Source organism: Terrapene carolina, unplaced genomic scaffold (genome assembly GCF_002925995.2).
Source record: "Terrapene carolina triunguis isolate 2854851 unplaced genomic scaffold, T_m_triunguis-2.0 Scaffold166, whole genome shotgun sequence".
NCBI lineage: Eukaryota > Metazoa > Chordata > Testudines > Emydidae > Terrapene > Terrapene triunguis.
In genome coordinates, this window is record NW_020664517.1 from 2163175 (window position 1) to 2189740 (window position 26566).

The following is a 26566-nucleotide window of genomic DNA, read 5'->3' on the forward strand; positions in this document are numbered from 1 at the left end:
AACCCCTGCACTGTGCCCCTTCACCCCAGCCCCTGCCCCTCCCTCCTGTGCCCCCAACCCCTGCATCCCCCTCCTGCACCCACGTGGGGAACCTGACCTGCATGCACGAAGCAGCTGGCACTGCTGCTCGCTCCCCCATTGCACTGCTGCGCCTCCGCTCCGCGCAGCCCTGGGGGGCTGGGAGGGGGGAGCAAGGAGCCGTCAGGGCTCCCTGCATCCAGGGCACTTTCCCTGCCGGCTGCGTAAGGGGAGGGCAGGACAGCAGCAGCTCCTGATGCCTCAGCACAGCCCAGGTGGGGAAAGGGACCTGGATGCAGGGAGCCCTGGTGTGTGTGTTGAGGGCAGTGTGTGACAATGAGGGCAGTGTGTGACAGTGTGTATTGTGTTGAGGGCAGTGTGTGTGTGTACCTGAGTGAGTGACTGCGCTGTCTCTTTAAGAAATCACTCTGGGTCAGGAGCCTGAACCCGTCCCCCCAGCTTAGGGAAATCGGGTACACGGGTGGGGGGAGGGGGACACCCTGCCATCAGCTCCCCCCCCGCAGAGCAGACAGGAGACGCTCCCAGTGCAGAGTGGCCAAGGGCCCTCCAGGGACAGGGTGTGTGTGTGGGGGGGGGGGCAGGAACAGCAACGGCTGAGCACGTGTAGCGGGGGGAGGGGAGGGGCACCCCTGCTCCGGAGGAGTCACCTGGCTCCTAGGCTGTTCCTCCAAGTGCCCCCGCCCCCGGCTGCTGCTCGCCCGCCTGCCGCCCCCGCCAGCCCAGCTGGCTCTCGGCAGCAGGTCAGGTGGGAATCCAACCCTGCGCACGGCGCCCCCTCGGGCGGGGGCCCGTATGGCCCACCCCACAGGACGGCCCAGCATGTGACCCGTCTGAATTCGCATGAGGATGGACCAAATCCCGTTGGTTCATTTCACTGATCTATAAGAAACACAGATGGGGCCTTGTCATCTTGACCTGTAGAGTCCATTGTTATTTAACAGGCAAGGGTCTGTGGGATCTCCTGAACCCCAAGGGGAAAGTGCATAAGCTAGGGCATAGGCACCCACTCCGTGGGTGCTGTGGGGCTGGAGCACCCATGGGGAAAAATTAGCGGGTGCTCTGCACCCACCGGCAGCCAAGCTCCCCCTGCCCCCACCCCCTCCCCTGAGCACACTGCATCCCTGCCCCTCCCCCTCCCAGCACTTCCCGCCTGCCGCCTAACAGCTGTTTGGCGGCGCTTAGGACTTTCCGGAAGGGAGGGGGAGGAGTGGGGACATGGCGCGCTCTGGGGAGGAGGCAGTAAAAAGGGGGAACAGGGGCGGGTACTTGGGGGAAGGGGGTGGAGTTGGGGTGGGGCCAGGAGTGGCTGGGGGTCAAGCACCCATGGGGCAGAGGGGAAGTTGGTACCTATGAGCCAGGGCAATGGACGCCGGCTCTGATCTAGCCGGGCAGTCCCTGGAGCACAGGGCTCCTAGGCCACAGTCTGATCAGCCCTTGGGGTGGTATGTGATGGATCAGAGGGAGTGACTAAGCAGGGGGTTATTACAGATGGCGGGGATGGGTGACGTCCCCGTGACAAGCTAGCTGAAGGCCTAATCATGTATTGTTTCTAGAAAGCTCTTGCCCTGCCAAACTGTTGGGTAAATTTCCCCCTGGCTACTATGGGGAGGGAAATGGAGTTTATTGGCATAAACCCTCCCAAAGCATAGCTGTCAGCCAGATCCATGCTTCCTGAGACAGGAATAAAGGCCAGTCTGAGTGCCTGCAAACTTGTGGCCTAGACAATCTCCCAGAGGCTTTCTGGGAACCCGAGTCACAGCACACACAGGCTGGTGGCTGGGAGTTGTTAGGGTAACACCAGTGATGCAGCTAGCCTGGAAAGCCCCTCTCGTGCTGCTAGCTGTGAACAGCTCGGCCGTTCCCAGTTTACCTTTGTGGCTTGTTCAGCCAGTTCGCGATGGGGAGCAATTCAGTGTAGGTAGTTTTGCATGGCACCTCTCGGACAATGGTCCCTGAAGACTTAGGGGGCTCTGCAGTCCCCTGCAGGAGGTACAGCAAACCTGTCCCATCGGGGAGCGGAAAGAAGATGGAGCCCTAGAGACAATGCAGAAGGTTGGTAGGTTCCCCTGCCTTCACGGGCCCCTGTTCAGCTTCTCTGCTCCTGAGCGCATACATATATGGGCCAGAGCTGCTGGTATGAGGACAACTGCTCTGTGCTGCACTGCCAGGGTAAGCCGGCCATTTCCACCAGCCTAGACAGACGCACCCCAGTGCACGGCTGATCCTGCAGCTGTGAAGAATCAATAGAAGGGGCTCCTGCTCTCCCGCTCACCCCTCCTGCTGGTGGGACAGAGGAGAGGTGGCCGCATGGCTGGAGAAAAGCAGGCGGGGTCAGGCTGTCAGTGCACAATGCTGATTCTCAGTGCGGTACGGACACTTTGGGGCTGTGCACAGCTGGCAGAGGGACTGGCCGTGCCCAGAGATGCAGCAGCAGCAGGGGAGTGCAAAAGGAGCTGTACTCTGTGCAGATCTGCCCCCCAAAGTCTCCAGCTGTTGCCTTAGCAGTAGTCTTGGCAGTCACCATTGCTAATAAAGCTGGGGGATGGTGAGCTTTCTCCCATGGCCCTCGTTATCCCTGCCATGATGCTCCAGCTCCCATACAAGCCTCTCTCCTGCAGATTCCCCAGGTGAGAGAGTGCAGCCTCCCTCTGTCCTCACTCCTGATTCACAGCCTGCTTCCCCTGCACACCCGCCCTTCCCTTCACCTCCCAGGTTGCTGCTAGTAGTCTGCAGGTTGGCATCCTCAGGCCAGCAGAAAGATTCCCCAGCAAACCTGCTTGGGGCAGCGGCTGTGACCTCCAAGTGTGTGGGACATCTCGGAGAGGCCTTTTAATGGGACACAGTGCTTAATTCAGGCAGCAACAGCAGCTCTCTGTGAAAGGAGCCACACCTGGTGCAGTCCTGGTTCAGTAGCTCAAAGTCTGTCTACACGGTGAGGGGTGACTGCGGCATGTGCAGCTATACCCAAGTGAGCCCTGATCTAGCTAGCTCTGAGAACAGCAGCAGAGATGTCTGGGCAGCACGGACTACCAGCTAAGTCCAGTCATGATTTTATAGACCTCAATCGTATCCCTCCTCCGGCTTCTCTTTTCCAAGCTGAACAGTCCCAGGCTTTTTCCATCTCTCCTCACATGGAAGCTGATCCATCCCCCTAATAATTTTTGTTGCCCTTCTCTGTACTTTTTCCAATTCTAGTAAATCTTTTTTGAGACGAGGCCACCAGAACCGCATGCAGTAGTGGCATTCTGATATGTTCGGATGCTCTATCCCTTTCTTAATGGTTCCTAATATTCTGTTCGCTTCTTTAACAGCCACTGCATATTGAGCAAATGTTTTCAGAGAACTATCAACGATGACTCCAAGATCTCGCTCTCTCAACAACAGCTAAGTTAGACCCTATCAGTTTATATGTAGAGTTGGGATTATGTTTTCCAATGTGCATCACTTTGCATTGATCAACACTGAATTTCATCTGCCATTTTCTTGCCCAGTCACCCAGTTTCGCAAGTTCCCTTTGTAACTCTTCACAGTGAGCTTTGGACTTTACCAGTCCATCTTGAGTAATTTTGTATTGTCTGCAAACTTTGACACTTCACTGTTTACCCCTATTCATAAGTTGACCAGCACTGGTCCCAGTACAGATACTGCTATTTAAAAACCCCAGGGGTACCCGGCTATTTACCTGTCTCCACTGTGAAAACTGACATTTATTCCTACCTTTTGTTTCCTATCTTTGAGCCAGTTAGCGATCCATGAGAGGACCTTCTCTCTTATCCCATGACAGCCTATGTTGCTTATGAGCCTTTGGTGAGGACCTTGCCAAAGGCTTTCTGAAAGTCGAAGTACACTCTATCCAGTGGATCGCCATTGTCCACATGCTTGTTGACACCCTCAAAGAATTCTAATAGATTGGTGAGGCATGATTTCCCTTCACCAAAGCCAGGTTGACTCTTCCCAATATACTGTTGTGATGCTGGGCCAGTAAGCAACCAGCAGGGTAAATGACCCAAATTCAACCTTTATAGACATGTTAGAAAAGTATGTAAATGGTAATTAGGGCAATTCCAAGAAATAGTTAGTATAGCCATGCTAAACGGACTAGCGCTCTGAAACGCAAACCTGTATTGTTAGAGAATTAGAGGTGATACTAATTGTATGTGTTTACTTATAGCTTGCTAGATGTTAGCCATGTAAACAGACAATTCCTGCTGTGACTATAGCTAGCAGGGAGGGATAGCTCAGTGGTTTGAGTATTGGCCGACTAAACCCAGGGTTGTGAGTTCAATTGGGGTGGGGGGCATTTGGGGAACTGGGGTAAAAATTTGTCTGGGGATTGGTCCTGCTTTGAGCAGCGGGTTGGACTAGGTGACCTCCTTCCAAGCCTGATAGTCTATTGATTCAGAGATCAAAAGGGAATATTAACATTTAGATGAAATGTGGGAGTGATAACACCATTGTCTATATTTTACCTTAAAGTTTGTGGTAAAAATTGTCTATAAACTGCTTAATGGATAATTACCTTATGCTGATGAATGCAACTAATTACTTGGGTATGCATAGAAGATAGTTAGTTCTACTTCAGAGCTGCTATTTTTCACCCAAGGAACCCCTGCTGTAAAGAGGCTATCGCAGCCTACCAGAAAACTGTACAAAAACTCTTGGGACCTGATCCTTTCTCTCAGATCTGCTGGATGCTTCATGCGGGGGAAGGTTGAGTCATAAGACTGAGATCTCCAGGCCCATCTGGATCACCCTGTGTATGGAACATTGGCCTGAACCTATGGACTAATTCTAAGAACTATATGCAACTCCAAAGCTCCCCATCTCTGCTCTGAAACTGATCTCAGAACGGGACTCATGTCTGTATGGATACTGATCTCAGAACGGTACTCATGTCTGTATGGATACTGATCTTTTAACCAATACTCACTCTCTTTTCTTTTTCAATAAATTTTAGTTTAGTTAATAAGCGTGTATTTGCTATAAGCGTGTATTTGGGTAAGATCTGAAATAGTCATTAACCTGGGAGGTAATGTATCTGATCTTTTGGGATTGGTAGAACTTTCATATTCGACTGGGCTGTCGGGAGGGAGCCCAAAGGCTGGGTTGCTTTTAAGGGAATTGTCTTTTGATGTCTGTGTAACCAGTAAGATATTATAGAACCTCTTTTGTGGCTAACTTGGTGGATCTAAGTATTGGGAATTGTCTGCCCCATTCTTTGCAGTTTGCCCTAATTGAATATCCTCAGGGTGGCCCCTCGGGTCCCTGGTCACAACTGTGTCTGATAATTCTCTTCTTTACTCTAGTTTCAACCAATCTGTCTGGTACTGAAATTAGGCTTACCGGCAATTGCCAGGATCGCCTCTGGAGCCTTTTAAAAAAATTGGCTTTACATTCCAGTCATCTGGTACAGAGGCTGATTTAAGCAATAGGTTACATACCACAGTTAGGAGTTCTGCAATTTCATATTTGAGTTCCTTCAGAACTGGTCCCAGTGACTTATTACTGTTTAATTTATCAATTTGTTCCAAAGCCTCCTCTATTGACCCCTCAACCTTGGACAGTTCCTTAGATTTGTCACCTAAAAAGAATCCCTCAGGTGTGGGGATCTCCCCCATATCCTCAGCAGTGAACACCAATGCAAAGAATTCATTTAGCTTCTCTGCAGTGGCCTTGTCTTCCTTGAGTGCACCGTTAGCAGCTCAATCATCCCGTGGCCCCACTGAGTGTTTGGCAGACTTCCTGCTTCTGATGTACTTTAAAAAAATGTTGCTTTTAGTTTGTGTGTCTTTTGCTAGTTGCTCTTCATATTGTTTTTTGGCCTCCCTAATTATACTTTTACACTTGACTTGCCAGAGTTTATGCTCCTTTCTATTTTCCTCAGTAGGATTTGACTTCCGATTTTTAAAGGACGCCTTTTAGTATCTAACCACTTCTACTCGGTCGTTCAGCCATGGTGGCATTTTTTTGATCCTCTTGCTGGGTTTTTTTTATGTGAGGAATATGTTTACTTTGAGCCTCTATTACGGTGGTTTTAAAACGTTTCTATGCAGCTTGCAGGTATTTTTGTACTCTTGTGACTGTTCCTTTTAATTTCCATGTAACTAGCTTCCTCATTTGGGTGTAGTTCCCCTTTCTGAAGGTAAATGCTACTGGGGGTGTTTCTTTGATATTTTTCCTCCTAAAAGGATGTTAAATTTAATTACATTATGGTCACTATTAATGAGCGGTTCAGCTATATTCACCCACTGAACCAAATCCTGTTCTCCACTTATGAAGTAATTAAGACTTGCCTCTCCCCTTGTGTGTTCCAGGACTAGCCACTCCAAGAAGCAGTTATTAATGGTGTCTCTAAATTTTATCCCTGCATCCTATCCTGCGGTGTCATGTTCCCAGTCAATAGGAGGATAGCTGAAATCCCCCATTATTATTGGGTTTTCTGTTTTTGTAGTCTCTCTAATCTCCCTGAGCATTTCACAGTCACCATCACTATCCTGGTCAGGTGGTTGGTACATTTCCTACTGCTATATTCTTATTAAAGCATGGAATTTCTATCACAGAGATTTGATGGTACTGATTCAGATTTTTACTGTTGTTGACCCTGTGCTCACTTTCACATATAGTGCCATCCCCCACCTGCACAACCCGCTCTGTCCTTCTGATATATTTTGTACCCTGGTATCACTGTGTCCCATTGATTAACATCATTCCACCAAGTTTCTGTGATGCCTAGTATATCAATATGCTCATTTAGTACCAGGCACTCATGTTCACCCATCTTGGTATTTAGACTTCTAGCATTTGCACACAAGCACATATAACATTTGTCAATACTGTATGTAGTTGTCTGCCTTCCTGGGATGTAACAACTTTTTTGGTTGACTGTTTCTCTTCAGTTCCTACCTGTATCTTATCAACTTCTATCTTCTCCTCTTTACTAGGAGAATCCCCGTTAATAAATCCTCCCCTATGGAAGTCAGAACCACGTGCTGCTCCGCACCTGTCGGCTTTTCCCCAGCCCTTAGTTGAAAAATTGCTCTACGACCATGATTAATTTTAATTTTACATGCCAGCAATTCGGCTCTGTTTTGGTTTAGGTGGAGCCCATACTTCCTGTATAGGCTCCCCCTTCCCCCAAAGGATCCCCAGTTCCTAATAAATCTAAGTCCCTCCTCCGAACGCCATTGTCTAATCCATGCATTGAGACCCTGTAGTTCTGCCTGTCTTCTCAGCTCTGTGAGCATTTCAGAGAACGCTATTGTGGAGGTCCTGGACTTTAATCTAAATTTTGCCTCCAGGACCTCTCTCCCACTTTTCCCTGTGTCATTAGTACCTACATGTATCATGATCACTGGATCTGCCCCAGCACTGCAAGTAAGTGTATCTAGGTGTATTGAGAGGTCCGCAACCTTTGCACCCAGCAGGCAATTCAGCATGCGGTTCTCCCAGTCATCACAAACCCAGCGATCTATATTTATAATAATTGATTTCTTCATTACTATTACCTGTCTCTCCCTAATAACTGGTGTCCCTTCTCCCAGATGGGGGATCTCAGTGCAAGGGATACCATGACATGATGTTGTGAAGGCCAAGACTATACCAGGGTTCAGAAAAGAACTATATAAGTTCATGGAGGATAGGTCCATCAATGGCTATTAGCCAGGATGGGCAGGGATGCAAAACCATGCTCTGAAGTGTCCCTAGCCTCTGTTAGCCAGAAGCTGGGAATGGGTGATGGGGATGGATCACTCCATGACTGCCTGGTCTGGCATTCCCTATGAAGCATCTGGCATTGTCCACTGTCAGATATGACTAATGGGGTAGAGGGACCATTGGTCTGACCCAGTATGGCCATTCTTATGACATCACCCGGAAGGATGGGGCTCATTTCAACACTCAAATCCTCTGAAAATCTTTGTTTTAAAGCTTGTAGTTGCTAATCTGATACACCGGTTACTCTCCCAGAATTAGTGCTCTGTGTTATCAGGTCTCTAGCAGTGGTTACAAAGGTCTGGTGCAATAAAAGAAATGGCTGCCAGTGCTCTCACACCTCCACAGCTCACGTACCTGATGCTTCTTGTTCTCCACGTTCATGGTGAGGGGTCTGTAAGTGATCTCGTAGGGCTTGTTTTGCTGATGGGCCTCTACCCTGATGAATTCAGGCCCTTTCCATTGTTCCCCCTCAATGATGGGCTGCAGGTTCCATGACTGGTTGCTCCGGTTGGACAGCATGATAGTCTGGGTGTGTTTTCCACGCACCTGACACGTGAAATTCATCACCTGCAACAGAGGAACACAGAGAGACCTCATCCCCTGTAGGGAATCCATTCCATTCACCGATGGCATTGTGGTGTGTGGGGGTGCAGGTACTCCTCACCCATATGCAAAGACACGAAAGGGAGAGGGGTGGAGGACAGACAGGGAGGCGGGCATGTATAAACACAGAAACAGAGCTCTCCCTTATAAGAGCATTTTGCAGATTTTCACGGAGGGCCCAATTCTGCAGTCCTTATTAACACAAGCAGGCCTGCCGAAGGCAGGGGGGCTACTCACTGTAAGTGCTGCAGAATGTGCAGACATCAATTACAGTCCTCTTGGTGGACTGGCTGCTTGGTTTGGTCTGAGTTCTGCTTTTGGAACTCGGGGGGCCGGTGCCAGAGTTCCCATTCATGGCTCTCCCCTCACAAGGTGCTGGCAGGCCTACACTGGAGTGACAGAGCTGGGCATGAGTGTCCATGTCATTACAGAAGTTTAAGATCCTCACTTGGACCTCGTCCTAGAATTAAAGCTCTGTCCTGCAGCAGATTCCACCTGTGCTATTGCTGTTCCCATTTGGACACTGGGGGAAGATGCTGTGCATCCGCAGCTACACTGCTGGGTTGGGAACCAAGCCAGCTTCTAGGCTGGACTTGGGAATGGCGCGGCGGGTCCCTCTCGGCTAAGGTCACCTCTTTTGTCATAGGCACCACCACGCAGCAGCCAGCCAGAGTGAGCTTGAGCGCTTCGCTGCCCTGGATGCAGCACTGCAGGTTGTCATAGTGGATATCCGGGTTCAGCTCACAGGGATGAAAGGTCACTTCGAAGGGGACTTCCATTCCCGGGGAGATGTAGCCCTCCACCGGGCTGATGGAGAAATCTGGCTCAAAACTCTTGATGTCCCATTTAAATCTTTCCAAGAAAAGCACAAAGAAGAAAAGGAGAGATTTAAAGCTGGGCTCACAGTGCATCCCAGCCGGGCTGGGAAAGATGGGAGCAGGGTTCTCTAAGCATCTCTATGACTTTCTGTGCTGTCAGGCAGCTATAGATACAGCCCTTGGGCACAGCTGCAATAGCATGAAAGGTGGCTATGGGCCTTCACAGACATGTAGGTCCTGAGTCTGCTGCCCTTACTCACGCGGCAGCGAGCACTGGCACCGAGTTAAATGGGATGATTTGGCTTGCGTGAGTATCTCAACAACATTGGGGGCTACAGAACCGGGCCTGTAGGGAGGCATGCTACATACTGTTCTGCTATCTCTGGGTTCTGGGGACAGCACGGCTCAAGTAAAGATCTCCTGGGGCTCAGGCTCACCACAAACCCGCAGTGGAATAGGCCTTGTGCGAGGACGCTACATCACCTGACTCCTATGTCTCCTGTGTTCTGCATGAGGACGCGCCGGGAAGCCTGGCTCCGCTGCACCACTGCTCCAAAGGGGATATGATCCTGGTCCAAGCTCACTTCAATGCCCTGGCAGCAGCCCCGCACCACGAAGAAGGAGCGCAGCAGCCCCATGCACTCGAGCATCACCTCCTCTGCGAACAGCGGGATGCGGCACTTTGGGGAGAAAGTCACCTCTACGCTGCAGGTGCCCCCTTTGGGCTTCAGAGTTATGTCGCTGGATGGAGACAAGCTGAGAACCTGCCCAGACAGATGGCCAAATGTGATGTTTGACCACTGGGAACACAGAGCCCTCAAGAGCTATTGAGAGGAGCAGGAGAGCTTCCCCAGAGCTGCTTAGTTTCATTCCTGTGCTGCTCCCATCATTATTAGCCCAATCCCAATCGCCCCCTGGAGTAGTATGTCCCTACAGGGCCTCTACTCAGCTGCCGTTACATCTATGCCAAGAATGGACCTGTTTGGTGGATGGGTGGGAAGGAGGGAAAATACTTGCTCTTCCATAGCATCTTCCAGCCAAGGATCTCGAAATGCTTCACAGACCCCTGGCAGGTGAGTTAGCTTTAGTTTACAGAAGGAGATACTGAGTCACAAAGAGAGGTTAAGTGACTTGTCCAAAGTCACACAAGATTCAGTAATGAGTCAATGGCAGAACTGGACCATTGGAGCAAACTTCCTCTTCTATTTGTCAGTGTTCACTGTTCATGTCCCATGTGGTTGTTACCTAACTCCATAAACAAACCTAACCCATAGCTGGGACTGAAACTCAAAATTCAAATCCAGATCTGCATCTCCTCCAGGTTCAGTGGTGGGAATTTGTAGATGGAGCCTTTGCCCAAGCCCACCTCTACCCTAGGCAGAACCCCTCTAACCCTTAATGCTTGAGAGAAGCTGTTATCCGTCCTCTTCAATATGTTTTAGTCCATTCAAGTCCCACTGCTCTCCCCATCCTGGAGTTCTGGTCACAGCTTCCAGGAGGGTCTGGCCTGGGGACTGTATCATACTGAAGAGTCATTTCTTTATTGCTCCTTAGAATGCTGTGTCTTTTCCTGGAGAATCACACCTGGAATCGGGGTGCTCAGGGGCTGGCAGCAATTCTAGTGGGGAAATGTGCCTGGAGTTTTCAGGAAGGATTCTGACAGCTGGGAAATGGTTTGGAGCTCTAGTCTGGGAAAGGGGAGGAAGGAGGCAAATCTGCAGGTCGGAGATGGTTAGTGGCTGGGGAGGGAATTAGTAGCCGGGAGGTGGATTATGAGGTATTTGTCCAGATTGGGATTGGTAGCTGGGATGTATTAATGCGCCTCATTCTTGACCTGGAGAAATCAACTTTAGGGGTCACAGGGTAATTCAGTCTCCAGGGCTAATTCATACCTTAGCTGATTTGCTAAGACTGGCAATAAAGGAAACAATTAGAGCCAATTGCAGGGGTGTGTTTTCTTATGCTATTAACACTTGTTCACAGGAAACTGGACTGAGTCATTTCACACATGTCACAAAATAGCCTCCGGCCAGCAGAGATTTCTGGTCAGTTCTAGCCGGAGCTGGATTTGAACGTGCACTGTAGAGGTGCAAGGCACCAGACCCTATTAATCCCCAGAGCCCTTCTGTCCCTTTCCTGCTGGCAAACAACACTGAAACATAATTCAGAACAGGGAAGTGGAAACCCTGAAGAAGGTAAGGCTGGGTCACAATCTCCATGGACTGTTTGAACATATTCTGCTTTAACCCTTTAGCAGCTGTGATTCAGTGCTCTCAGAGTGATGGAAAATCCAAAGTCCTTAGGTCAAAGGCTTTGGATTGATGCCATTTTACTATGAGTCCATGGGTGATTACTGTATGAATTCATACGCTAAGCTAGCGCAGAAGGAGCTCTCAGGATGGGAACCTAGTTACCCTCACAGCAGATGGACTAGTTACTACTGTAGATCTCAAAGTCATTGTCTTGCATGTCCAGGAAGCCTGTAACCTAACCTTGGAGTCTATATGTTCAATTAACCAGCACAAAGGAATCCAAGATCTTTTGGGCAGGGACCAGCCTTTTAGTGATTGTACATGCAGCCAGCTATGGTACTATAGCTACATGGGTACATGATAAATAAGATCTAGGTATGGCTCAAAGCAGTCATGCAAAAACCTACAGGCCTTCAAGCCTGTAATATAATAGCTTAGCCAAAGTAACTAAGGCCTAAAGACTCAACATTAGCAACCAAAGATGATGCGTGGGGGTGTGTGCAGAGTAACGTGCCCCCCAGACTGGTCTGCTGGGTGGGGGGAGGGAGAGGGGCGCTGTCCTTCTCACGCTGCGCCTGCCCCCCGGCACATTCGGCACCTGTCCCTGCAGGCCCAGACATTTCTCACGCCAGCTGCTGGGTCCCTGCTCTGTGCAGTGCAGCAGCTGCCTGAGAGAGCCTGGCTGGAGAGGTGGCAACGGCGGGCTGCCCCCAACCCAGGCCAAGCTGCTGGGGACAGGGGCTGAGCGAGCCAGAGCCCCCTTCCCCGGCATGCTTGGCCCATCACTGGCAGCTGAGCCCAGGCAGGCCGCCGCCTCAGCCTCCCCAGCCAGGCTCTCTCAGGCAGCTGCTGCGCTGCACAGAGCAGCGACCGGGAGCGGCCAGCTTCAGCCATGTGAGAAGCGGCTCCCTCCTGCTCCCTGCCCGGCCCAGCTGTCCGGGTGAGCAGCCGAACATGCTGGGGGCAAGTGCAGTGGAAGAAGGACAGAGCCCCCCTTGGGCAGGTAACGTGGGGTGAGGAGAGCTCAGTGGCCCTGTGCTGGGCACGGGGGAGGTCTCTGGGCAGAGGAGACATGTGGGGCAGTCACGTGTCCTCCCCTTTAGATTGTCCCCCTCCGGTATGGGGAGACATGAATCGTCTATTTAAGCAACTAACCAGTAAGTGACCCTATATCACAGGTCGTCACAAGACAGAGTGCTGTTATAAGCAAGTGTTGCTGAACTGCTGACAGGTAATCACAAGGTGCGTTTATACCAGCTTTAGATATATACAGCAGATGTCCAGTCACAAGAATGCCACAGTAACTGATGGATGTATTTGCTAATAAGCTTGAAGTAAACGGCCTAGTAACCTATGGAAGAAGGGTACCCAAACAACAGTAGGGTGAGGAAATGGATAAGGAAAAGTGGCCGAGAACCCTACTGAATACGAGTTAGGCGTTAGCATCATCTATGATTCAAGGTGGCACACTGTCCAGGTATACCTGGACCCTGCCAGGGCAAGGACCTCTCGTGGGTCATCTTACCTACTCAAGGGCTGTGTGCAAAGACCATGAGACTTGCATTCTCATGGTGTGAGAATGCAAGTTCTGGGGATTATATTCTCTCTGTCTACTTTGCTACATTGTAGTGTTTGTGATATTGCAATAAAACAATTGCGAGTTCTGCAGGTCTTCCTAAGGGTGAGCGTCTCTGCCGCATACAGTGGGAGACTCACTCCCCAACTACCTGTAATGCTGTGGCCAGTCTCTCGGCAGCTGAGCTCTGCCAGACCATGTTATCTTGCCTGTAAACTCTAATAATAGCTACCCACTAGGTCAGACAACCTACAGCGCCTAGCCATGACTGGGCTCCTCGCTACACTGGCAGTACAAATAACAAATAAGTGGCAAGATAAAGAGCACTCCAGTTGAAGAACAGGCCTTACCTTAGATTCCAGGAGCTCGGGAACAGTGAACATGAAAGTTAGGTTAAAAGTGAGAAGGGCAACACTATTGTTCACTATTGTGACAGTCTTCTTCATAGTTTGTCCAACAGACAGCGCGCCCAATCTCACCACTTTGCTGGGCGGTTCCAAGATGTCAATCTGTGGGCAGGAGAAGAACAACAGGATGGGGAAGGCGCGAGCATCAGTAACGAGGGAACGGGGGAAAGGGGAAGGAGAATGGCAAAGGGTGGATGACTGAGGAAAGGAGAAAGAAATTCACTCTGACTGTGTGATATATGGAGCTAGAGAACAGTGGTCTGATCTCACCTTCATCTCCATGCCCTTCCCCAGGACCTCAATGGTCTGTTGGGAAAGCCCATTGATTTCAAAGGGGATGATATCGTGGTAGGAAACGGCCTCTCGGGGATAGAAAGTGATTGGCACCTCCATCTTCCCTCCTGGACTCAGCACTTCAGCCTGGAAGCTCACCTCAAAGTGGGCAGTGTTGGTGTACAAGCAGTCTAAGCTGTGGAAGGCCAGAAAAAAACTTTTTGGAATGTTTGGCTGGTGAACGTTCAGTAGCTGAGAGCTGTCCCCCCTCCCGCTTTGACTGTATCCATTCATTTTTATCCAGAGGAGTTGCCAGTGGTCCACCCAGCTCTGCTAGCTATGCATACGGAGACAAATCCAGCCTGATGACAACAGACGCTGGGTCTGCTTAATGCCAGCAGGGTTGAATTGGGTCTGTTCTGATGAACATAACCCCAAAGGGAAGTAAATACGGGCATCTTCAGATCATCCTGAGGGAAAACGCCTGGCAGGACTCCCCCGGCTGAATGCACTTCTTTCATACAGGTCAGTGATTGAAGGCACCCTCTTAGCTCACATGAAAACAGAAAAGAGGGTCTCTCACCTAGGAAAATGGGTCCTTTTCTGTGTGATTTATGTGCCTATTAGGCAATTTGGAAGCTGACTACAGAAGCACCTGCCCTCTCGCCCTAGGAAAATGGCCCAGTGGCGAGGGTGCTAGATAGGGACTGGGGAGACATGGGTTCGCTTCCCTCCTCTGCCATAGACTTCCTGTGTGACCTTGGGCATGTCACTGAGCCGCTCTGTGCCACAGTTCCCCCATCTGTACAATGGGAATAACAGCACTGCCCTGGTTCATGGGGCATATGCGTAGCAATGGTCAGGATTTCTTTGATAAAATGGGTTTCTGTGGGAAAATTCTGATCTGTCCTGGGAAAGGATTGGTCTCCATGAAACGTTCATTGGGAAGGTTTATCAAGGCCAGGATGGAATTTCTTGCCAAATCCAAAGACAGAGACTCTCCCCCCAGAATAGCCAATAGCCCGGTGACTAGGGCGCTCATCTGGGATGTGGGAGATCCATGCTCAAACTCTGCACTCTCGGACTTGGACCAGGGAAGGAGCTAACATGGGGAGCTAGTGTCCCACTGCTGCCCTACCTAATCTCCTTGGCCTCCTTGTTTGTGATGGTAAGGATGTGTCTGGCAGGGGGCATCCCGGCGTAGTAGATGAAGCAGGTTCCGAAGTCAAGCTTGGTAAAGGAGAAGTGGATGGTGGGCATCACCACAGAAGCCAGGAGCATGCAGCTAAACGTGGGCCCGTTGCTGATCTGGGGAGAGAACAGGCCACAAGGTGCCTTCCTGAAGAATTTGCCAGGAAGAGTGACCCAGTCATACCTGGGCTGCATTCACACAGATGCTGCTGCCCAGAAGTGGGAGACCAGCATCCATGGGAACCTGCAGTGGTGACAGCCCAGAAAAGCTTATGCAGCGGGAACTGAAAATGGGGTGTGAAAAGAGAGATCCCTTGGCTTCATGAGTTAACATTTAAGGGGAATTTCATCACTGGCTTTATACAGATTTTGGTAGCTGTCAGTTTGCAGCACAAGCCACAGCCACCAGAGTCTTGCTCCCCAGCAGGTGTCTAACAGGAAGGTCCCTGTAGACGCCATGTCAGTGCCCCTAGGTACTATGGTGGAATCAGACTCTGCTTTTGGTGGGCGCCATCCGCTACCTTGGATGGTCCCAGGCCTGCAGCTTGTTGTACATTCAGCTCAGCTGCCCAGGGTGGAGCCAGGTGGGGTGCCCTGTTTTTCAATCTGAGATCTAATTCCGGCTTTGCTCTAGCAAGCTCTCCCCTGCCAAAAGGGTTTGCCTGGCTTTTGTGCCCTGCAGGGAGGAGAGCATGACACTCCCGCCCTGACCTTTAGCTTAAGCTCCATGTCCTTTAAGATGCATGTCTTCAGTGGGTGGAAGGTCAGCTGGGCCTGTACTCGCTCTCCTGCCTCCACAGTGCCGTTCTCGGGGGTGATGGAGAGGTAGTGCTGCAGTGCTTTGGGGCCAGAAAACTCCCACGAGAAGCTGAAATTGAACTTGCCAGTGTTCAGGACACAGAAGTTGCGGTAAGCAGAGTCATTTATTTCCACCTGTATGCAGGAGGAGAGCACACACAGGGTTAATACCTGAAGGGCTGGCAAACCCAACATGAATGGACAGAAAACCTAGGCAGTCCTGAGCCAGAGAGAGGGCTTGGGCTCTTACTGCCTATGCAATGCACCACCAAACAGCACACTCATCAGCAGGGATTGGAGCTAGGCGCACAGAGCCAGGATGCCTGTACATGTCTGTGAACACAGTTCTCTACAGCGCGACAGCTTGGATGGACCACAGCTGCTCAGGACAGGCTTGTCCAGTGAGCTCCACAGCTGGGAAATGCATGGGGCCTGGTAATGCACTGGCCTACTATGCTGAAGATCCATCGGGCAGCTATTCCCAGAGTCTCTAACACTTGTTGCTGTCTGTAAGAGGGTCCGGACTCACCCTTGCGGTGCCTCCTGCTGGGCAGCCAGGGAATTAGCTCGCCAGCCTCTGGAGCGCCCTCTGCAGGCCGGTGATCCACCTTATCCTCTTCTCTGGCCTCCGTGTCCCTCCCAGGACCCCAGTGCCCCTTGCCCTGCGTGCTGCCCCCTGGCAATACCCACACACACACTAGGTCTCCCCTCCCAGGGGAATCCCCACCCACTAACCCCACCTCACCTCAGGATAAGGCCACTGCCAGTCCCCATCTAGCCCCCACTCTCTGGGGCAGATTGCAGTATAGGCCACTCATCACTGGCAAGGGGGGTTTGGACCTGCTACCTTGGCCTAGTCCTGGGCTGCCCCCGGCAACCCCCAGTATCCCTTAGCCTTCTCCTAGGCCGCAGCCTGGGGCTTTCCAGGCTGGAGCTCCTCAGCTCCTCTGCCTTTCCCCAGCCCTGCTCCACCCAGGTACCCTGTGTCTAGCTCCCTGCAGCCAGGCCTTTCTCTCTCTGAAGGCAGAGAGAGACTCTTGAGCTCCTGGCTCCCAGCCTCTTTATACAGGCCATCTGGGCTCTGATTAGGGTGTGGCCCAGCTGCAGCCACTTCCCCCAATCAGCCAGGGTTTTACCTTGCCCAGCCCCAGCCCTCTGCAGGGCTTTTCCAACCCCTCAGGGCAGGAGCGGGTGTTCACCCCGCTACACTGTTTTATAGCACACGTACTTGGTTTAAAGTGAAATCTGATCCTCACAAAATCATTGTACCAACAGCACCAATGAAAATATATGCAGGGCATGTCTCACCCACCCAACTCTGTGCACCTCCATCGTGACCTGCAATATTCCTCTATCTTCATCACTTTCCTTTCTGGGAAGACACCATCTCGCCCTGTTGATAGCATGGGATCCAGCAAGGATCTAGCACCATTTGCATTATCCTGGGCTCTTCTGCAATTGTGCTGGGCCATGTACAGCTGAAGTGCTAGGCACAGAAGGGCTTGTGAAATGCCTTGCTTAGGGCCTGATCTGAAAGGATTCCTTGGGGTAACGGCTGCTCATGTGAGAAAGGGTTGCCAGGATCAGGCCCTGAGTTTGTTGCTATTTCACTGAAGACTGTGGAAGATTTTCAGAAGTGCCCAATACACTGGGACGTGTGCTCCTAAATCCCTTCTGAAGCATCTCGCTTGGACCCCAATGCAGGAGTAGTCACCACAGTGGCCCTAACCTTCCCCCCCACTGCAGATTGGTCCATCCCTTTTATAGAGTCCTTTCTCGCTGCAGCAGGATCACTTTTCATGCTAAGGATGCTTGGTAGGGAACTTTGGAGTTGCCAGCATCACAGTGAAGCAGGTGCCATGTAGTGTTTCACAAGAGTGGGAGCAAGTTATAGCGCCACAAGCGTGCAGAGAACACATGGACAGTGGGCCTTTGCCTCTAGGAGCTTACAGTCAAAATGGTAGATTGAGGTCTGACTAGATGACAATAATGGTCCCATCTGGCTTTAAATCGATGAGTCTAGGGCAAGACAAAGCAAGTTGGCTGGAAGTGACCATTGGGTGTGGGGTTAGCTGGGAAGGTCTGCACACCAAGAGCAAACTCACTGACAGCTGTCTCAGCAAGGCATGGCAAGGACACTTCCACCAGCCCCAGCCGCATGTGGCTACATCTGCTCTGTGATGGGCAGGGTGGGCGCTCTCCTGGCGGGCCTGTTTTTACTGCCCCACAGCTGCGTTCTCCTGAGACCATCTCACAAAGCGCCATAGCATGGTGAGGGCTGCAGCTGTCTGGGCGCTTTTCACCCTCTCCTCCCCCCCCACCCCGTCTTCACCCTCTCACCTCCTCAAAGTTGATGCTGCTGCTCTCCTGCAGACTCAGCTCGGTGAACAAGCCGTCGTTTTCTTCGCACCTGACGCACACGTTCATGCTGTAGCCAATGGCTTTGACGTTTAAGGAGAGCGGCTGGGTCTTTCTCTTGACATCACAGATGAGGTTAAAGTTCACCTCCCCCTCCAACGTTGGTGTGAAGAGGATGGTAACAGGAAGCCTGGGGAGATGAACACTGCGGCTTTATTTGCTGGCTCTTGGAACTCTATTGCACTAGAGGTTGTGAGCAAACGAGGAAGAATGGCCCCGTGGTTGGGGCACTAGCGTGGGACACAGGGAAACCGAGTTTAATTCCGTGCTCTGTCCCAGGGGTGACCTGGGGCAAGTCATTTAGTCTTTCTCTGCTTCAGCTCCCCATCTGTAAAACAGGGATAAGAGCCCTGCCTTGCCTCACCAGGGTGTGTGAAGGATCAACACGTGAAGGGTTTTGAGGTGCTCAGGTATGATGGTAATGGGGCCAGATAGATACCTAAGACAGGTGTGGGAGAATATTCCCCTATATTCACAGCCTCCACACTAGCGTAATCATCTTTGTACAATGTATGCCTTGTGAGGTATCACTGGCAAACTCATAATTTGCTGGTCCGGATTGTCTTGGTAAATTATGTGCAGAAACATTGTATGTGATGTGATAAGATTCACCTGTACGGTGTTATTAATACACCTTCCAAACCCCACAGCCCTGCCCACACAGATGTTGGCAAACAGGTCGGTCCTAAACAGAGGAATGTGGGCTTGTCTGAATTTGCATTTGAGCAGTAAACAGAGTCATCAAGCAGGAAGGGAAGACAAAGGAAGTTCAAACAGATGAAAAAACCAGCAGGGAACATCTGTCTAGATAGACTCTCTGGCTCCTGGTCTCAGCTGGACATTTTTTTCAAGAGGGGGACTGACACTATAAACAGGAGAGACAAACCCCGCAAGGCACCCATCGCTCTCTCCCTGTCTATTGCATTCACTGCATCTGAAGAGACAAAGGAAGCAAGCGTTGGACTCTGTGGGAGGAATCCTGACTGAGAGTTTGGTCAGTCATCGGCTGGAGCAGGTGGTGAGGAACTCTGCTCGAATCCATAGGTTAGGCATTAACAAGTGTTTTATCTTTATTTTTTGTAACCATTTCTGACTTTTATGCCTTGTTGCTTGGACTCACTTAAAATCTCCCGCTTTCTAATTAATAAACTTGTTTTATTATTTTATCTAATGCAGTATGTTAAATTGAAGTGCCTGGGAAACTCCATTAGGGGTAACAAGTTGTGTGCATATTATTCCCTTAATGGAATAACAGACTCAGTATAATTGCACTGTCCAGGGGAGGGCTGGGCAGTACAGGACAAACATTTCTGGGGAAAATCTAGGACTGGGAGTGTGCTCGGGTCACCCTGTGGTAATTTTTAAGGCTGGTAAGGGCCAAGGCAGGGCTGGCTGGCTGCAGCACACACCCAGACGTAGCTGGGAGTGACTGGCATGCTGGGGGCAAACCGTAGCAAGGCATTGTGAAGGGCACCCCAGGTTAGAGGGCAGGGGTGACAGCTATTCATTGGTCTGGATTGTACCCTGCTATGTCACAATAGATAGCTCCTGGGGATTGATGAGGACTCTCAACTCCCATTGACTTTGATGGGAGTTCAGACCCTCACAGGAGGCAGTCAATGTCTAAGGGCCAGGATCAAATGAGATCAAAGGTCAGGACACCCACATGCCTCCCTTACAGGTCAGCAGAAGGCTCTGAGGAAAGTGCAGATCAATAAACTGTTCTTAAAAACAAGAACAACTTTATTTAAACCAACGTGAGTTCACAGGTAGACTATTTCCCCCTGGTACTGCCATGGCAGTGGCGAGCCAGGGAAGTGATGGAAACAAAAGGGAACACGGAGACTGAGCATTCTTTCCTTTTTCAATGTGTCACATGCTCAAAAAGTTAGAAGAGAACACATCTAAAAGGGAGATTAAAAATCAGGCAGCTACAAGCGTGAGCGCCCTGCAGTGACTTCAAAGAACCATGCAGCTCTTGAAGCGTGGTGCTGCTCTGGAAAGTGACTCTACAGAAATGTCACCAGGCTCAGTGGCTCCATTTTTATCATCCCTCAGTCATTTCCAGATCAAATGCTTGGTTTACAAGCCAGAAGATGTGTTTTCTGACTGGCAACCTGGCAAACTCAGCCTTGCCTCACGCTGGGATCTGTCCTTCTCATGCATCATCACCAGAAATAAAGCTTTTGCAGGCCAAATTATGGCCTTGGTAACACCTGTACAGTCCCACTGAATTCAAAGGATGTCCTCAGTGCTACCTGGGCAGCCCTGCTGCTTTCAATGGGCGTGCACAGGTGTAAATGACTGAATGGCCTTGTAGCTGGAAGGGAGACAAGGAAGAGACTCCAGCTTGTCTATACTTGTGACCCTAGGCACCCGTGTTCACACCCCACACACTACTGCAACTGCAATGATATTGGTACAAAGTACGCCTAGTGAGGTAGCATGGGGTCAGTACTATCATTGTAAAATGCAGTGAGTGGAATTGTGACTACTCACTGAAATTAAGCTTTAAAGTCGGTAACTAAAAGGTGTTTTAACCAGGCACATCAGGGAGAGTTGCTAAACAGGTTTTCTCAAGACAAAGGAAAGAGGCTAACATCTCAAAGCAGGTGTGGCCAAATTCAATGGGCTATTCATTTGCATCGGAGGTCACAGTGCAGGAAGAGAACATGAAGGTCATGTCTACATTGTACCAATACAGCTGTGCCGCTGTAAGATGGCATAACGCAGTTACATAAGCAAAGGGGAGAGAGCTCTCCCGTCAACATAATAAAAGCAGTGTAACGAGCAGTGGTAGAGCGTGTCCTGCCGACACAGCACTGTGCACACGAGCGGTTATACCAGCAAAACTTAGGGGTGTGTTTTTTCACACTCCTGAGCGACAAAAGTTTTGCTGACATAAGTGCTTGTGTAGACATGGCCTTACACTGTAAAACTGCAACACGACGTGTCACTGTGGAACACACCAGGGAACACATTAATCAAGATGGAGTCGACCCCCAGAGTAGATGGGAGACTGAACCTCAGGGGATCAGTTTGATCCTTGCAACAAAGGCAGATTGGGACATAAGAACACACAGAAAGACTCTGGATCGTCCTTCACCTGAGGAGACAAGGAGAACCAGCACCTTGGACTCTGCAGGGAACATCGCTGAAAGCAAGCCAGCCATTGCTGGGAAAAGAAGATGGGTGAGGAAAGTACCTTGTAGAAAGGCTGTAGCTTGTTCAGTTAGGAGTTAGCCATTAGAAAGGGCATTTGTACTTCTCTCTGTTTGTAACTCTTTCTACCTTTATTCCTTCTACTTGGTATCACTTAACCTATAGCCTTTTGTTAATAAACTTGTTTTATTTTTCATATAAACCAACTCCGTGCTAGGTTTGAAGGGAAAGGTGCATTTACCCCTGTAAATAAGCTGTAATGTGATGACTCTGATAGAGCCGCAAACTTAGTATCTTCTGTGCATGTACAGTGGTAGGGGCTGTGCATCGCAGAGAACCATCTCTGATGGGCTCGAGGGCTGGTGTTCACTGACTGTTACCTGCTGGGCGAGGTCTGGGCTGGTATGGCTGCATCTGAAGAAGTGGGGTTTTACCCATGAAAGCTTATGCCCAAATAAATCTGTTAGTCTTTAAGGTGCCACCGGACTCCTCGTTGTTTTTGTGGATACAGACTAACGTGACTATCCCTCTGATCTCTGTCTGGGCTGGGAGAGCCTTGAGGAGTTTGCTGGTGATGGGGACAGGCTGGTGTGGCAGGGAGCTGACAGTCTGCTCTCCTCTCCTCTCCAGCAAAGCTCACTCTTGCAGAGGCATAGGGGTAATAGTGGCTCACAGCTCTGGGTATCTCCAGCTGTGTGTTACAGCACTGGAACTGGAGATGTAACTTCCAGCTTGAGTAGACATACCTGTGCTAGCTCTGACTGAGCTAGCCTGCTAAAAATAGCAGTGTCTCCGCCGCATGGGCAGCACGACGGGCTAGTTGCCACATATGTAAATAGGCTTTCGGGTGCTTGGGTGGCTATCCCATCCAACCACCCAGGCAGCCGCAGCTACACGGCTATTTTTAGTGCACCAGCTTGATCAGAGCTAGGTGGGTATCTCTAATGGAGCTGGAAATTACACCTCTAGCTCCAGTGTAGATACCCCCAGAGCTGTGCTGGCTTTAGGGCTAACAGGAGTAAAAAACAGCAGCAATCTCTAAAGGCATCACTAAGGCAGCAGATCTGACCCTGAATGCGAACGGGGAGACTGACTAGGTAAGAAGAGGAACCAGCGTGTCCCACCGAGAGCTGCCTGCTGGCTGCGTAAGAGCTGATGCCGTGAGGTGAAACCACTGTACAGCGTGGAAGGAATCTAACAATGCAGATAACACAGCACTGTGCTTGGGAGCCACAATCTAGCCCTGTGAGCCCTAGACATGCTCTGTCCCTTTACCTGGAAAGAGGTGGAATGCAGCCCTCCATGGGCTGCACTGTTAGGTAGTTAATGTGTCCCTCTGAATAGCGCGAGGAGTCTCTGAAAGCAAAGCTGAAGGTCTCATTCTCGTTGTTAATCATGTGAACCGTCTTGTGGGCCTCATGTCCTTTGGAGGAAACACAGGAAGGAGACAGCAAACCTTTAGTTCTCCTGGCAGGTTGGCATGGAATCAGCCACCACTCATCTATCTCATAGAAAAGTGCATGGCTTGTCCAAGTCTTTTTTACTAGGCCAGATGTGCTGCAGGTGGAAAGGGCAAGGCAAAAAAGCTCCCCCTGCTGGAGAAGCATAGTTAATGCAGAATGTAAAATAAATTAAACTTCTATACAGGCGGAGGGAATCACTAGGGATGCTAGTGAACAACACGGCTGTCTATCATTGAGCTGCGCATGAGAAATACAGCATCCGAGCTAACCCAGAATTCGGTACCCTCATCAGTATAATTATTGGTATTTTGTATTGTGGTAGCACCTAGGAGCCCCAGTCATGGACCAGACCCGGTTGTGCATAGCCAGGGACTAAGGGTACGTCTAGGCTGGAACTGAGAGAGCACAAGCTAGCATTGCAGCTTGGGAAGCAGCTCAGGCCCTCCAGCTCGCCCACCCCCCGGTCTGAGCATGGGTGGCCAGCCCCAGTCTCCACCACAGCCGCAGCATCCACACTGCTGTTTTTAGCACTCTAGCTCAAGTGGAGCTCATGCGTCTCTGTCTCCCTGGGCTGTGAGGCTCCCTCCCAGCTGCAGTGTAGACGTCCCATCCCAGTTTGACAGCAGAGCTTGATTACATTTAATGAGCAAGGAGATGGGATGGGTAAAATAGCCCTGACAACAATTTCCAAAACTCTAAACATTTTGCCAAAGCAGCTTTTCTCTAAAATGCACGAATGCCAGCTAGTGCATATGGCCTGACATGGGTCTTGCAGGCACTCAGCTGGGCTTACCAACGAAAATCGCTCACGAATGTCCCCACACCAGGCATGAACCAATGAAACCTTTACATGGGACCAACCCCTTGACACACACTCACATACTGTACTGGTGGATGACTGGATGGACTGGGATTCAGCTGACAACAGAAACTCTATGGAACACATCGGAAATCTCTTCTTTAACCCATTCTTTACTCCACCCTCCCTCTTCCCCAGTTGCTATGTCTCACTCACCACTAATAAGCAGCTTTGCTTGAGAAATTTGAAATCTGACACCCCTTCTACCCTTAAACCCCAACCAACCAACCAAAAATAAATGAATAAAATCTTCAAACAACAAACAAAAAACCCAACACTGCCCCATGCAGAGTTCTGAGCCTGAAAAGGGAGAAATGCCAGACATTGCATGAAATCAACTAGGATCTTTGCTATTAAGAACATAAGAGCGGCCACACTGGGTCAGACCAATGGTTTATCTAGCCCAGGATTCTGTCTTGTGACAGTGGTTGGTACCAGATGCTTCAGAGGGAACAAAGAGAACAGGGCAATTATCGAGTGATCCGTCCCCTCTCGTCCAGTCCCAGCTTCTGGTAGTCAGAGGTTTAGGGACACCCTGAGCATGGAGTGGCATCCCTGGCACTGATGGACCTATCTATCTAATTCTTATCTAATTCTCTGCTGAACCCAGTTACACTTGTGGCCTTCGCAACATCCCCTGGCAATGAGTTCCACAGGTTGACTGTGCATTGTGTGAAGTACTTCCTTTTGTTTGTTTTAAACTTGCTGCATGTTAATTTCATTGGGTGACCCTGGGTGCTTGTGTTATGTGAAGGGGTAAATAATATTCCCTTCGTCACTTTCTCCACACCAATCATGATTTTATAGACCTCTATCAGATCCCTCCCTCTTAGTTGTCTATTTTCTAAGCTGAAAAGTCCTAGTCTTTTAAATTTCTCCTCATATGGAAGCTGTTCCGTACCCCTAATCATTTTTGTTGCCTTTCTCTGGACCTTTTCCAATTCTAATATATCTTTTTTGAAACTGGGCAACCAGAACTGCATGCAGTATTCAAGCTGTGGGAGTATCATGGATTTATATAGTGGCATTATGACATTTTCTGTCTTATTATCTATCCCGTTCCTAAGGGTTCCTGACATTAGCTTCTTTGACTGCTGCTGAACATTGCTATTGTTTTACATGGAAGGTGCTCAGATACTAAGGTGATGGGCAGCAATAGAAACCCGAAGAGAGATGGACAGAAATTGTCTTTCTCCTTTGAAGTGCTCTTTTCCACTTTCAGCCTCTATTTTTTTAATGTTAAATAACAGAATTAGGATCAACAGTAACTATAGAACACTACATTTTTGAATGGAGAGAAAAGTGGAAGGTAGCAGCAATCACAGGCTCCCATAGTGCGGGACACAGAGTCTGTCCTTACCGACTAACAGAGAGAAATAGTTCAGGTGGGATCTGTCCAGCGATACTGAGGGGTCGGTGGTGTTGCCCACCAACAGGAATGGGACTGAGATGTTCTGTTCAGGGATTGTAAAGGTCCAAAACGATTCTGTGGTACCCAGGTGCTGCGGGATGAATTCAAACGTGACCTGAGGGAAAAGGAGGCAAATTAAATCAGGTGACTATCCATGGAGTGGTGGTGAAATGGGTGATACACCAGACTTGGATCAGGAATGGGACAGGTGTAATACCGTATGTGGCTCTCTGTCTCCACCTAGTAGCTAGATCACAGAGAATAACTGAGTTGAAGAGCCTCTGCAGCCTATGCTGAAGAATCCTGCTTCCACAGCTCCAAGGCTGTAGCACACTCATACACATGGACTAGCCACCAGAGGAATACACAGTCAGGCTGCGTAGGCCAGGTTACACATACATTGGGGTTGATCAGCAAGGTCATCTTCTTATGGCGTGACAGCCCCATTTTCTTGCTCTACGGGCACACTACAAAGGGTTTCTCATCCCTTTGGGATCTTGTGCAACCCATTGCCTCAGTGAGGAATGAATGCCTGCTAGCTTTCCTGTGAACTGCAAGCTGCTTGTGAGCTCAGGCAGTGGCACAAAATAGCCAGCAGCACACCTAACCAAGGCAGACATCTCTAATAAGTAACCGGAGCTGCAGGATTGGGTCATATTGATTTTGCTTTGACTTTCTCAGATGCTCAGGCTTAGGTGTGCCAAAAAAGAAAAAAAAAAAAAAAAGCAGAGTACATAACTCCAAGGTCAAGAGACCAGAACACCTGCTCTGGAGTGAAGGAGCAGGTGGCCAGCTAATCCCCACACTGAGTGAGACACACTTAGGGCTTCTCTACATAGGCGCACTCAGGAAACTTAATCCAAATAATTTTTAAAGTGGATTAGTTAAACTATATTAAACCTGTGTGGACATTCTTATTCAGAATTAAAGTGGCCTTAATTCAATTTATCTTAATTCACTGAAGTGATATAATCGTAATCCAATTAAGGCCACTCTAATTCTGAATAGGAGTGTCCACACAGGAGTTTAATGTAATTTAATTAACCCACTTTAAATTCATATCTTTAGTTAATGCAGATTAACTTTCTTGAGTGTCCCTATGTAGACAAAACTCTTCCCTTCCATTCAAGAATTTCCTGGTGCAGGATTGTGCCACGTGCAAAAGGAGATGCCCAAAGATGGTTTTAGCAGAGAACACTAAGGCTAGGTCTACACTACAGCGGGGGTCCGACCTAAGATACGCAACTTCAGCTACGTGAATACCGTAGCTGAAGTTGCGTATTTTAGGTCGACTTACCTGGCTGTGAGGACGGGGGAAAGTCGACCGCTGCCGTCGACTCCGCTGCCGCCTCTTGCCGCGGTGGATTTCCGGAGTCGACGGCAGAGCGATCAGGGATCGATTTTATCGCGTCTTCACTAGACGCGATAAGTCGATCCCAGAAAACCGATTGCCTGCCGCCGGACCCTCCGGTAAGTGTAGGGTTACCATATGTTGTGCCTCCAAATGGAGGACACTCCATGGGGCCCCGGCCCCGCCCCCAGCCCCGCCCACGCCCCTGCCCCAACTCCGCCCCCTTCCCAAA

At 49.9% G+C, this 26566-nt stretch overlaps 1 protein-coding gene across 1 annotated transcript in view; it reads right to left on the bottom strand.

Annotated features, from left to right (window-relative positions):
- Positions 1-26566, bottom strand: part of LOC113406944 (hydrocephalus-inducing protein homolog) — a 359446-nt gene that overhangs the window by 2899 nt on the left and 329981 nt on the right. The window contains 11 exon segments of the mRNA XM_029912029.1: positions 1910-2073; positions 8107-8319; positions 8988-9207; positions 9657-9937; positions 13352-13510; positions 13679-13877; positions 14820-14989; positions 15584-15805; positions 18011-18218; positions 22526-22673; positions 24933-25098. Of these exon segments, the coding sequence (XP_029767889.1) occupies positions 1910-2073; positions 8107-8319; positions 8988-9207; positions 9657-9937; positions 13352-13510; positions 13679-13877; positions 14820-14989; positions 15584-15805; positions 18011-18218; positions 22526-22673; positions 24933-25098 (2150 nt within the window).